Raw genomic sequence first — 13,597 nt, forward strand, 5'->3', positions numbered from 1 at the left:
AACAAAACGACATCTGTTGCTACAGTTATTAGCTTAGCGTTGCATAAAGGCTGGAAATGTGGAACCATTAGCATGGCTCTGCTAGAATGCAACAAAACACCAATCAGCAGCTGGTTTGTAACTTATCTTTTGTGGGCAAAGTCAACATTTTGTGACTTTCTGTGACATCAAAATTAGATTTTCTGTTAGCTAGTCATTGTTTGTAGCTTAGCTACAATTGTGGATAGCTTTAGAGATTTTAGCTAATGCCTTTCTTTGTTCTTTCACAGCCAAAGCTTGCTACAAAATCACTTTGTCAGCTCAGGCTGTCTTGCTTACTAACAGTTTCAAATCTCTCCTGAATCATTTAGCTTTGGTGTTGTTTCAGCATTCACTTCTCAATTTTTTGAACCTCAAGCATGCAGCATGGCCAGGTTGAAGACACCAGTCTATTGTCATTTTAATGATAAACCAGTGGAATGATACAGAGGTCCTTAGATTATACAAAGGGAGATGTTGCAAGAGCTTGAGAAACAGGTTTTGTCTTAATGGCAACTACTGTCATTCAGGTTGGTTTCTCGTACTGGACCATGAAACATGATCAGGGAAACTGCAGGAGTACAACATTTATTGTATTGCAGTTTGAAGTGAGATGTGTGGGTTGGATTTGTGGCTGAGATGAGGATGTTTCATCACTTTGTGTTGATGAACAATTTAGCATGTTCACTCAGGTGTCTTCCCATATGGACAGCTGAATGTTGTTTCCTTTCCCTGGATGATAGCAGGTATTCATCCATCATGTACTATAGAATCAAGGGCCCCAAAGCTTTAATTGCCTTATGGGAAATGTAGGCTCCAGCGTTTTTGGAGCTTGACTCATGCCTCGGATGAAAAAAAAGTCCAGATACTCTGGTCTTTGTTGTTTTAAGTTTTTGGAATTACACCTCAGTAATTTATCCCAACACTGAGCCGACAAACACAGATCAGGAACCATGCATCCGGCTCTTCAATCCCAGAAACAGAAAGCACAGTCACACAATTTCCTCCTCCAGTAATTATGTCCGGAAAAACAACCAATAATCAGTCAGACACATGCACTTGTGTTTACACCCGACACAGGGGGAGTGTGTGGACTCTGTGTTGAGTCAGTTAAGGGCTTTAGCTGTGTTTTATGAGCCTGTTTGGAGCTCCAGAGGAGACTCAGGCTGTTTGGATGGAAAGAGCGTGAGTAGAAGAAAGCATTTTCCCGGCGCTGTCAGTCCCAGTTTGAGTCGGGGCTGCAGCTTCCCTCCACACAGTCCATCATCCCGTCTAGTTCAAAGACCGTCTAGCTGCAGGTCTTTGTCAAAAGCCCAGTTGGATATCTTTTATGTTCAAGATGTAGGATTTCTTAGGACAACTTTGATTATTTATTTATTCCACTTCTCTTGTGTGATAGTGCCAATATTTTACACGAAAGTGCTCAGCTTGCTCTGAAATTCATGTTGCTTTATTGTAGCCCTTTTGCCTTTGAAATTTCTCTCTTCTTTTTTTGAAGTCTCCTCTCTCCCTCTCTGCCTTCCTCGGCTAACTCTCTTCTTCTTCTTCTTCTTTGCCTCTCTGTTGTTGCAGCCCCCCACCACATCTTCCCAACCTTCCACACGCCGATCCCGATTGACATGCGCCATCACGAGGGGCGATACCACTACGAGCCTCACGCACTCCACGCCATGCACAGGTAAGTGACCGCCTTCTTCTTCTTCTTTCTGGGTAATTATCTCCAAAGAGGCTTCTTCACTAAACTGGCTTCAAGTCATCAGATCTTCTTGATGCAAATAGTTATTTCATATTCAGTTACTCCAGAACAGTACAGAGGTTGTTTTTTTCTCTTTTTTTTTTTTTTTAACTCTGGAGGATTTGCTGTGATAGCACGCTAGCTGATGAGAGCTGAACGTTTGCCAAGTTCAGTATCAAAAGCAGATGACAACATGCTGACTTCCAAAGTGAATAATCAATGCTAGTTCCTAAATTTCCCCTCTACAGCCCTTGTTTCCGATACAGTTTGATTATGTGGGCAAGCTTTGCTCTTCTGGCTCCAGCCGTCTGGGGATGAAACACTCTGATGCTTGAGAAGTCTGAAGTTCAGCTGCTCGGATCCAAACTGGTAAAAATCTCACTGAGAAGAGAGGAAAATATTCTCCTTTAATAGCTGAGGTGCCACTAAGCAAGGCATTTTACCAGCAGGACGAAGATTTCCAGCTTTAACTGAGGTTCCCTGTTTTCAGTGGTGTTGAAAGTATTAAAGTTTTACTACACTGGAAGTTTTTGTCCTCAGTTTGATACAAGATTTACGGACTTCTTATGTAAATGCAAAGCTCTTTAAAGATTGATGTTTTCCTTTTAAGAAATAAGTTATATCAGATCAGGTCTACCAGTGAAAAATAAGAATAAACATGCCCACAGTGTCTGAGTGGAGTTACATTTATGGCTACTACTAGCTATATTTATTTCCCTTTCTGTTTCTGACTAAGTGAAAAGTTAAATAAAATTTAAGTTGGATGGTGTCAATCTGCAGCTCGCTCCATTAGCAGCGATCGGCAGGGCCGGATCCATCACTGATGACATAATACACCCCACCTCCGCCCAGCACCTCTTTATATTCATTAATGGCTTGTTGTGGAGCTAATCTGTGTGGTGCAGGCCGTGTTGCCCCCGAGCTAGCACCGTAATTAAACTCCTGGAGTATAGAGGTCACAAAACAGGCTTCAGTGCTGGTGGTGAGTCCGACTTCTGGGTTGCAGTGAGGTTCAGTCGCAGATGAAATCCCATTTATTTTCTCTAGGGAAATTCACTTTGTTGAGAAAACACAGTGTCGGTTTTGTTCTTGCTTTTATTTAAAAGTCAAACCAGAATTTTTCCTCTGAATTCTCCAAAACCTATAACCGTGCAGCAGACTGAATGAGACTTTGGTTTCACTTCATTTCACAGTTTGAAAGACTCTGAAAATGTGTCTGGTTTAAAGTTGGTTCTCAAAACAGCGGTTAGGAAAGTCACTCCTTACATTTTCAACTTTTATGGAGAGCTTTTGATCAAAATACATGAGTTTCATCAGCAGCTGGAGTCATTTGCAAGGTCAGGAATGAACTTCACAACAGCTTTGCAAACTCAATCTGCTGATGAGGTCCATTTAACACAATTTAAAACTCCAAAAAGACTTCTAAAGAAACTTTACAATAAAGCCATTATCCCACAGGAACTGGAGCCAAGAATTCTATCGGAATCTTAAACCTCCCAGCTATTTGGGAAAAGTCATTGAGATGTCAGGTTAACCCCAATGGGGAACAGAACTCTTTCAAGTGGTGAAGTCGACCATCATCCATGTCCAAACCGCCTTTGACTCAACATATTTTATATGTAGATACATACTTCACTGATCTAGGTTTTAGCGTTGTTTCTGTTTCTGATTTTTATTAGATTTTCCTCTAAAAGGATGATGGGTCCACTAGAGGGTTGGACCATGTGGCTAACATGTTCCATTGATTGTCTGTCCGTAGATGCCTTGGTCTCTTGGGGTGGTTGAGGTCTGTTGAAGTGATATCTGATTAGGATGCTTCTAGGTGAGGGATTTTGGGTATGTCCTCCTGGGCAGACCCGGGACATGCTGGAGAGATTATATCTCTTGCCTGGCTTGGGGATGGGAGAGGGAGGTCTGGGCTTCTCTGCTTAGACTGCTATCCCTGTATCTTGACCCAGATAAGTGTATTTTTATTTGTTAAAATTAAATTCACTTTTATTTATTTAACATCAATTCACAACAACAGTCATTTCCAGGTACTCTAGTATCTAGTATAGTAAGGTAGAGAGAAAACCCCACTGATCATAAGATCATCTGTAAGCAACACTATGATGATTCACTCTTATTGGTAATTACTTTAATTGCAGGATTTGAAGTTTAACTCGGGACCCGCCCACTACCCTTTAGATGAAGTATATGAGTCTGGTGATGGCTACTTCATAACATTAACTGTCAAGATAATATGTAAACGGCATTAAGGTTAATTAAGGGTCTGGTGATAGATGGCAATATCTGAGATTAGTGACATTCAGGTGGTTCTGCAGGTTTTTTCCCCATTATTGCATTAAATTTCATAATTATTGGAAGATTTATGTTTGATTTAATCCATCACTATAATTTCATGTTGGTCTCTTCGAATGAATTTGTATGTAAGGAGCAGCTACACTGGCAATCCCAATTAAAACAAGAGAGAAACCAGGAGGAGGGTATTTGTTTTATTGACTTTAAACTAGAGCAGAGACATTATACACAGTCAATGGGACAATCTTGAAACACTAAAGATGGTTTTCCTACCCCTGCCCCCAAAGAGCTAGTAAAAAAGCCAAAATGGGAAACCAATCCTGACACATTAGAGGTTTATACTTGTTTCAGAAGTAGCTGTAATGTGTTTTCTGTTTTATAGGTGTGTGTTTTCTTTATTGTATTTAGTTTTAATTATTGGATTTTGAATCATTTTAAATTTCACTGATCTGCATGAAACATGCTAAAGAAACAGAGTTTGATTAATGATTACTTGACTGGTTTGTGCTGCCTCTTGAAGACTGAAGTGGAGTATTCCTGCTGTGTCCCAAATTAGAATAAGGACAAATGTCTTCTCCCAAAAAAATACATCGTTAGCAGGAGTGAAGGCCTGCTAGTGTTAGAAAACCTGTAGTGAAATAATAAAACTTAAAGTATTTTAACAAAAACAACAAACAGAAACTGCACGTCTTAATTGTAAACTTTTAAGAAAGTGAGCTATATAAAATCAGGCAGGGGGCTGCCGCATTCGTGGCACACTTTGAACAACGAGGAGACTTCAGAGTTACTTTATCACCGAAGAAAAACTGGCGGCGGGACAAAAAAAGTCAATAGAATCCTCCAAATAGTACTCTTACATTTAAATTCACAGATTTGATGGTGATGCATACTTCGCGCCTGGCGGAAGCAGGGCTATTCATCACGCCGGCTGGGAGAAGGGAGGGAGGGGGTAGGGAGGGGATGGCTGTCCGCGGACTCGGCCACCTTGATTAATGTGATTTGATCTTGACAGTGGACCCCTAATTCATCAAGACCTTGATCTAGCTGTCGCTCCCCCCTGCCTGTGCCAAATTCACCTAATTACAGGAACATTGCGCAGCAAATTAAGTGCGGTGTCATTTGTCGCCTGCCGCGGCACTTTATTACACACTCGTGGCAGCGTGTCAGAGGTCCCCTCCTTGATTGTCTAACATGACATCTTGCCGCCGTCCCCTTTATCATTGTTTGCATATACCGTAATGAGAGGGCTGGTTATTTTGTCAGGCCTGTCATAAAAAGCAGCCGAGGGAAAGCTTCTTCTTTTTTTCCCTCCACCGGATGCACAGGACGCTTTTTCTTCCCTCGCTGTTGCCGGCAGATGACAGTAAGGCAAGAAGGTTGCAGATGAGGAACACTTCCTCCTCCGTGATGGTGTCTCTGCGGACGGAGCGAGTCTGCAAACAGCATCATGTATAAGGCAGGGATCAGATCTACATATTGAAACTTTTGGTGGAACAAAGTAACTTTTTTGAGAAGACATTTTTAGTTCTGTAGATGGGGCAATGAAGGACACTTTCCTCCTGCTCTACAGTTTACCTGCTTGTGCGGCACTTTGACACAGTCCACATTACAAAGTGATTCACAGGGGCAAGAAAATAAAACTTAAGAAAGATATAACAAAAGACTAAAACTCAAGCAAAATCAGGAAAGTCTTTACCCTAGAAGTTGCTTTTAAGATCAACTTTCCTTTAACTTTAAAGTAAGTTTTTTACACTACCAATCTGAGTTCCTGGAGATCGTTCCAGACGTTAGGGTCCTGTTATTTTTCTGCTGGTTGCTTGACTCAAACTACAAACCTCTCAGAGATGTAGCTAGAAAACATGCCATTTAAGGCATTAGAAATAATTAACATCTTGCCATTTCCAGACCATCCAGGCTAAAGATGGGAAGTTTTTCCAGTTTAAATGAAGAAAATCTCCACTTTATGGACATGCATCAGTATGTATGAGACTGGACAGATGGAAAGCCTTCTTCAGGGGAGCCAAAGTAGAATAAGGGGAAATTGATCTCAGACAACATGGAAAAAAAGATCAGAATTCTTGTTCCAAGACATTTGTTAATAGATTTTTTCTGCAGCAATGGAGAGTAATGAAAGTTGTAAAATACTAAACTCAGTTCTTTCTGTCCTGGTTAAAAGCCCAGCATCTCAGTTCTGTTCGATTGGATGGTTTTTTTTAGATGCCTTTGTGTCTGTAGATGCTAAACTCATGATGTGCTGGACAAAACTGAAATTAATATTGAAGCTGATACCAAGATTTCCAAAAGTCATAATTTTATCAGAGAACCAGCTAATGACAGAGATTTTCAAGTTAGAACCCAACAAGAAATTTCCCTTCTATACCTTATACACTGGAAAAAGATAAGCGAGGAGTTACAGCAGCTCATGAGACATGGACTTTGTGTTAAATTAAGCTAAATGCTTCCTGTTGCTTTTAGTGTCTTCTTGATGAGCTAACAGTATGTGTGTTAAAAATTCGACTCAGATTTTCCCTCCTTCATTTGTGATCAGTTGTAGTGAGATAATAGCCTGCTCTTTGTTAAGCTAGTACTACCATTGTTCCAAAAGATTCTTGTTGAAACTCTTTCACCATCTGAGATAACAGTTTGTAATTAGTAGTTAAACACAGTATTTTTTAGCAAGTTTCAGCTAGTTTCAGGTGACTAATTTCATTTTGATGATTCAGTCTGTTCATTTGGAAAAAAAATACTGTCCATCCAGCTTAGAACTGAGTTTTGTAAATTTGTCAAATTTGTGATCGACATGACATTGACCAATCAGCTGAAAGGAAGAAAAATTGGGTCAAAATTCGTACTCGTAAGTTGAAACTCACACACAGCCAGGGAAGCGCAGAGTAGTTTTTTGCTTTGTGTCTGTAACCAGACCTTAACAAAAAGAATTTGTAACTTCTGCAAATATTTTTCGCAAACAAATTTTTTTACACACACAAATTCTCATCTATAGATGCACGAACATAAAGTTTTCAGATATTTTGGTTTACAAGGTTACAAAACTAACTAAGCATTTGATTTACAAGTACAAAATATTTATGACAACAATTTGAGCCAATAGTTTATCAGGGTGTCTTCAGCAGTAACTCAAATTACTTGAAAGCACAACATATATAAAGAAAATAAATGTGGCCCAGAAACAGACTCCTGTGGCACACCACAACTAACAGATACCTAAGAGACACAGTTTCACAGCTATATAACAAAAATGAATACAATGTTCATGTTAAAACGGTACCTCTGTCCATACAATTTTTCAGCTCAGAAAAAAGCTTCTCAAAGTTTTTTTTTTTCAATTTCAATTTAAAGCTAGGCTTACATCTGCTTGTTAACATTGATTTCTATTATTTATTTGTCATTGCCTCACATGTCAAATGGAAAACACAGTTTTAATATTTAATAGAAAGACATCCAGAAAAATGTTATTTAACAATAAACACAACTTCTACACATCAGTGTGTAGACTCAATTTCTAAACTTATCCATACTTCATTAAAATTTGGTTTTTAGAAACGCTCATAAATAAAATAAATCTCCTCAAAGCTTTAAAGAGAAAACAAACTGAGGATGAAATGATGAATTGACTTCTGAAGCAGGCCGTGATTTGCAGCCCCATCTTCTGTTTGTTTGTATCTAGGTCATTTCTTTTACCTCATGAGGCGTTTGGGGGTTTCAGGTTGGCGATGGTGGAGGAGGTGGAGGGGGCATTGTTGCCTGTTAAGTTTGAGAGGTCTGCTTCACGCAGCAGACTCATAAACCTACAGTGGAAGTTTATTCAGTGGCGCGCTGCTGCACGGCGTGATTTATCTAAATCAGAGAGCTCGCCGGGCCCGACACCAGAGACGAGAGTCACTGTCACACTGTAATTCATCTCTGGTGTCATCCATGTATATGTGCACGCACACACTCACAAATAAAACAAAAATAAACAGAAGGATGCAGAAGAGTCCATATAGCTCAGATGCATCTTTTACTGCACAGGAGTTTTTGAGGATCAAAAGACAAGATATGAAGATATGCTGTTCATGTGGAGGTTTAACTGTGAAAAATTAAGCAGAAATGAGTCATAATAGCATTAGAGATCAACTCAGTGAAACTGATGTTTCAGAGTCTGTCTGCCAGTCTGTTACCTCCAGTTTAAAAGCTTTGTAAAACACAGGAGCAATCACGGCTCGGCTGTTTTTTATTGTCTAACTTCATGATCCATCAGCAGCACTAACAACTTGGGAACCAGACGAATCCAAGAGCTTATGTGCAGAATGCCTCTGGCCCTCCTCCTGTTCAAACCAGGCCAATCACAGCCGTTTATCTAATATAGAGTAGGCCTAAAAAACAACCTAGATGGCTGCTGCTGATATGGCCTTTTGAATCTGCCGTTATCCGGTAAAAGAACTGGTTGGCAGATTTCCTCTAAGAGAGCATTTAAATGGACCTGAAGTCTTTGTTGATAAGAAAAACATGCTGGTTGCACTGTGTCCCACATCCTGCTATACTTCTGTTCTTTAGCTAGGTAAAGATTAATGTGTATAATAATGCATAATAGTGCACTGTAAGCTAAAAACAGAGCAGAGGGGGTGATAATCAGAGAAAACATTCAGAATTTCAAGTTTAAAGTCATTAATTTGTGCTAAAATTAAAATTAGATTATTTTTTACATAGAAAGCATTAGATTTGCAAAAACAGTCTCAGAAATCATCAGACATAAAAGTCAAATTTATGAACTTTGCCAGGTTAAAATGACACTGCAGTGTATTTTGCCTGCAGTTAATGGCCTGATTGCTTCTACTGTAAAATTTAACATTTTAATATCTGTGAGCACTAACTTACCTTTAAAGCCGGTTTCAAGTGGCCATTAGAGGAACTGCACTTCTTTGCGGCGCTGCATTTTTCAGTTGAAGAAGTTGCCGCTTCATTGCATGCAGTGATGTAAAAACTTTTGAGAGTTCAGAAATGTGTGTTGTACATTTAAGTTGAATTAGATCAGATTTGAATGCTTGCAGATAGAAAAGCAGCTGTAAAAGAAGTAACAGTAGATGAAAAAAGTCTCCCGATGCATAAAACAAATTGCGCTCAGTATAATTTGAAGAACTGAGATGTATACCATAAGATTACATTTTTTTCTCACGAGACAGAAGACAGGGATCCTCTTTGTAACCACCACCTATTTCCGCCTCTCCCGGGCGGCTCCTTCCTGTCTCAGCCTGCTGCATGGCGCCAAACCAGGACACGCTTCGAAGGTGGAGCATTGTGCTCAACCTGCAGCCTGCTGGCACCTTCTGAACATCTGAATATTACATGACTAGCTCTTAGTGTTCTTAAACAAAGCTTTCAGGTTAGATTTAAAGAGAGAAATATTTATATTCTCATCTGATTCAGACTGTGATTGTTGGAGGAGCTTGTTATCATGGTAAACAACCCAACTTAGGCTGGATTCAAAGACAGACAGGCCTCAGGCTGTTACATGACGAGAGTGTTAATATTTCAAACAGACCGAGGGGCTGATTATGTTTTTGGGTGGAAAATCAGATCTTTATCGTGTGCATGGGGAGACAGAAAAACATTGCCTCAGTCGTGATGCAATCCAACGCTCTGGCTGTGAGGCAGTCAAGTCTTTGTTGGATGGACGGACAAGGGAGAGAGTGTATTTTTAATGAAGCAGCCATGTGAGAGATAGAAAAGATTTGGTGAACGTTAAGCAGAGGTCGTCGCACAGATGTGGAGATGACTGACTGAAACATCAGCTGTGGGTTCAGATTCAAACCACTTGAATGAATAATGATAAGAACTTTTTCATTTTGATTAAATGTTCAGTAGTTTTATTGACATTTCTAACTTTGAAATTGGTCAAAACCCCGAAAGGTCTTTTGAGTCTGTGGTTAATAAGAAATAAAAGAATTCTTTTCATCTAGCTGAGAAACTTTCCTCCTTCACGAGAGGTTTTTGCTGACACCGATGATTGACTTTGGCAGCGACTCTTTGAAATTCCGCTGTCGTGGTGAAACATGAGATCAGCACATTTTAGTTCAATTAATACTTGATGATAGAACTTTTATTTTCTCTTCCTGCATCATGTTCTCCATTAACCATTGGCTTTCAGGATAAAATTTCTATTTTTTAAAACACATGCTATGGTTTAATCAAAAAGTGCACCTTCAAACTATGAACTCTCTCTTTCTCTTGAATTACTCATTGATTTTTACCACTTTGACAAAGCCCCTCTGGACTTCCAAGCACTTTGGAAACCTGCTGTATTTTATTTTATAGATATGTTTAATACTATCACTGAGGACATAGCCAAGATAGACCAGGAACAGCCACACCTAGCATAGAAAAAAGCCTGGCAACTCAACACAATGAAGCCCGTTACAGAGCTATACATGTACTGACAGAACTGGAAGTGCATCCAGTGAGTACTGTTTTCTGATTGTTCGAGGAAGTTCTGCTTCAACAAATCCATACAACTTTTGCTCCAACTTATACAAAATGCTCCAGAACCAGTGGAATTCTAATGAGCCCAAACCTGAGTCACAATCCAAAGACGAAGTGAAGAATAAAGTGAAATCAAGCCAAAAGCCAGTCCTAAAACTATGAAGTTCAAAACTAAATCTGCAGTCAAGTCCTAAACCAAATACAAAGTCAAAAATAAAATTATAAGATAACCAACTCCAAAATGAGTCTAAAACCCAACTCTAAACTGGAGCAAAACCAGGCTAAAAGTATGTGAGGACCAAAGACACATCAAGAAACTAGTTTAAAACAGCTGAAAATCCAGCTGTTTTAGCCAAACCCAGCAAAAATCTCCAAAGCCAAGTCCCAAATGGCCCAAAGGTGAGCTGAAAAACCTAAAATAAAAGTCCGTATGTAATCCAAAACCATGTGCAAAGAGGTTCGAAATGAAGTGCAACGCCATGTTAGAAATCATATAAAAAGGAAGAATAAAATAAGATAAACAAATTAGTCCAACACCTGATCTAAAGCCAAGTTCAAACCACAGTGTAAAACAAAGTCCAAATTAGAATGAATCTAGTCAAAAATGTATGAAACTAAGACCGAAGACAACAGTGAGAGTGAAAAAACCTCAAATAATGTCAAAAACAGTCTAAACTATGCACAAAGCAGTCCGAAGCCAAGTTAACACCTAAATATGAAATCAAGAATAAAACCTGGCATTACAAAGTCTGAAACGTATCTTAAATCAAAGACAAAGTGGAAGCTTGTCTAAAACCAAGTGCAAAAGCAGTGTATGGCATGTGTAAAACCAAGTACAGACATGCAATCCAAAAATCGTGCCCTGATCTGAACCTCATGGTGTCAGTCTGAGATGAAATGACTGTGACAAGCAAATCTGACAGAAGAACTCTGAGAACATCTCCAGTTTTTCAAAGCTTGCTCACTTCACATTTAGTAAAAATATACTTTTGTGCATATATTTGTGTAACTCTGAAGTTCACAGATTCAGGACAAAGGTGTCAGCTTTGCATTCTTTTATCAGGCTCATCTTCCCCAAAACCGCAGAATCAGCCGTCTTCCAGATAACCTTACACAGGTGAAAGACGCCCACAAAATGCCCCGTGGACACAAGTGTAATCTGTAGAGGCTGTTCTCCTTCCAGCACTTCCTCCCCCACTGTCTGCTCGTCCCATGACCCTGATCTCACCCCTTCCTCCTCCTCTCCCAGATCAAAAGCTCGATAGAGGAACCGCGTTAGACGTGATATCACTCTCAACACTCTGTGTACACTGAGGTGGATGCTGGGAGGATTGGGTTCGCAGGTGGATTACTCACCGTCACCGCAGGAGTTTGTGGAGTGCGAGGGCGCTTCAGGTGGTCGTGTCAAAGCGTGCTTCATGTTGATGGCACGCAGCTTTTAAGGGGGGAGATCCTAAATCTGGAAGCTAACAAGTATTATGTTTGTATATCCAATTCGTCTTTGCTCCATTGTTACAAAAGTGTGAACATAACCTCTGGAGCTGGTTGCTGATTGGGTTAAAGAAGTGTAAAGATCAACTGCAGTATGCAGCAGTTTGCATATAATTTGTCTTTTCTGTTCCAGCCCTGCAGGTTTGGCCGGCAGCCCCGTCATCTCCGACATCTCCCTGATTCGCCTCTCACCAGCTGCAGTGGCCACGGGTGACTCTCCCTTCAGCCCGCCTCACCCCTATGTCAGCCCTCACATGGAGCACTACCTGCGCTCTGTGCACAGCAGCCCCACCCTATCCATGATCTCAGCGGCCCGAGGACTCAGCCCTGCGGACTGTAAGTTCACCCATCTTCTCTTTTTTATCTATGAGACAAAGAAAGACATTTATTTCTCTGTCTGCTTTTACTCTTCCACGTTGTCCAATCAGTTTTCAGGGGACAAATTCAATCTATATTGTTGTAAAATGTAACATTATTTCAATGGATTTTTAAGCTTTATACATCATTTACACATTTTACCATCTTTGCCTTAGTTTAACTTCAGGACCTTAAAATCCTTATTTACTTTTATATAACTGTTTTTCACTGCCATCTTCCCAAGCTGGCAGACAAAACAAATACGAGTCAGTTAATATTTTTTTGTTCATTTTCATAATTCATTCATGCTTTGGACAAATCACTTATTGGAGGATCTCTGCAGATTATCAGGTATTGGAGAAGGATATTTGCTTTGTCTCCTTCTAATTGTGGATACATGTAACCATTTTAATATGTCTAACTAGTCTTTAAGCTGAAATCAAAAACAAATCCCAGCTAAACTGAAGCTTATCTAATCCAAGTGTGAAACCAACTCCAAAATCCAGTCAAATGCCATTCAAAACCATGGACAAAACCAGTCTAAAAGCCAAATATAAAAACTAATAATACATTTTTAATTGGTTTCTTTCTAAGAAACCAAACTGCAGGCTCTTAACATTACAATATAAGTGCCTTGAGGTGACTTTTGATGTGAGCTGGAGCTATATGAATAAAAGTATACCAATTGAATGTACCATAACCAAGCCAAAAACTAGTGTATGAGAAGTATCTTTTTAAAAATGTAGATATTTTAAATTCTTTTGAATAAATCCAAAGATATGAAGCCATATCTTTAACCTTCAAGCCAAATAACCTCCAAGCATGTTAGGCTAGTTATATTTTGTATTTATCATAAAACTTTATGGTTTTATTTCCACTGGTTGAAAACTCCTTTGGAGCATCGTTAAGTAATATTGTGATTTTAGAAGGAACTACTTATGACTCAGTCGGCAGTCTGGGTTTGAAGTGTTTGGTGACATGTTTTGGGGTCTTTCTGCAGGGAAACCTTGACCTCCTCATCCTTCCACATTGATACTAAGAGGATTCTTTTAGAAACACTAAGTTGAAATTGATAAAACAGTGCTGGCAAACCCTCAACAACCCCCCACCCCTCCTCAAAATCTACCCGGACGTGATGACAACTCTTTCCTCAGCGCTGAATTACAATAACAGATTGGAGCGCGGTGGTGGGACGGGGTATAAATCTTCTTTTACAGT

At 39.7% G+C, this 13,597-nt stretch overlaps 1 protein-coding gene across 1 annotated transcript in view; it reads left to right on the forward strand.

The window, feature by feature from the left end:
- Nucleotides 1-13,597, forward strand: part of LOC147301719 (transcription activator GLI2.L-like) — a 93,114-nt gene that overhangs the window by 51,593 nt on the left and 27,924 nt on the right. The window contains exons 3-4 of the mRNA XM_086282094.1: nucleotides 1,591-1,696; nucleotides 12,156-12,358. Of these exons, the coding sequence (XP_086138220.1) occupies nucleotides 1,591-1,696; nucleotides 12,156-12,358 (309 nt within the window). The remainder of the gene's footprint in view (nucleotides 1-1,590; nucleotides 1,697-12,155; nucleotides 12,359-13,597) is intronic.

This window comes from Aulonocara sp. 'chitande type north' Nkhata Bay, linkage group LG23 (assembly GCF_057382095.1).
Source record: "Aulonocara sp. 'chitande type north' Nkhata Bay isolate Kocher_YH1m ecotype deep benthic linkage group LG23, A_spYH_male_GT1.1, whole genome shotgun sequence".
Lineage (NCBI taxonomy): Eukaryota > Metazoa > Chordata > Actinopteri > Cichliformes > Cichlidae > Aulonocara > Aulonocara sp. 'chitande type north' Nkhata Bay.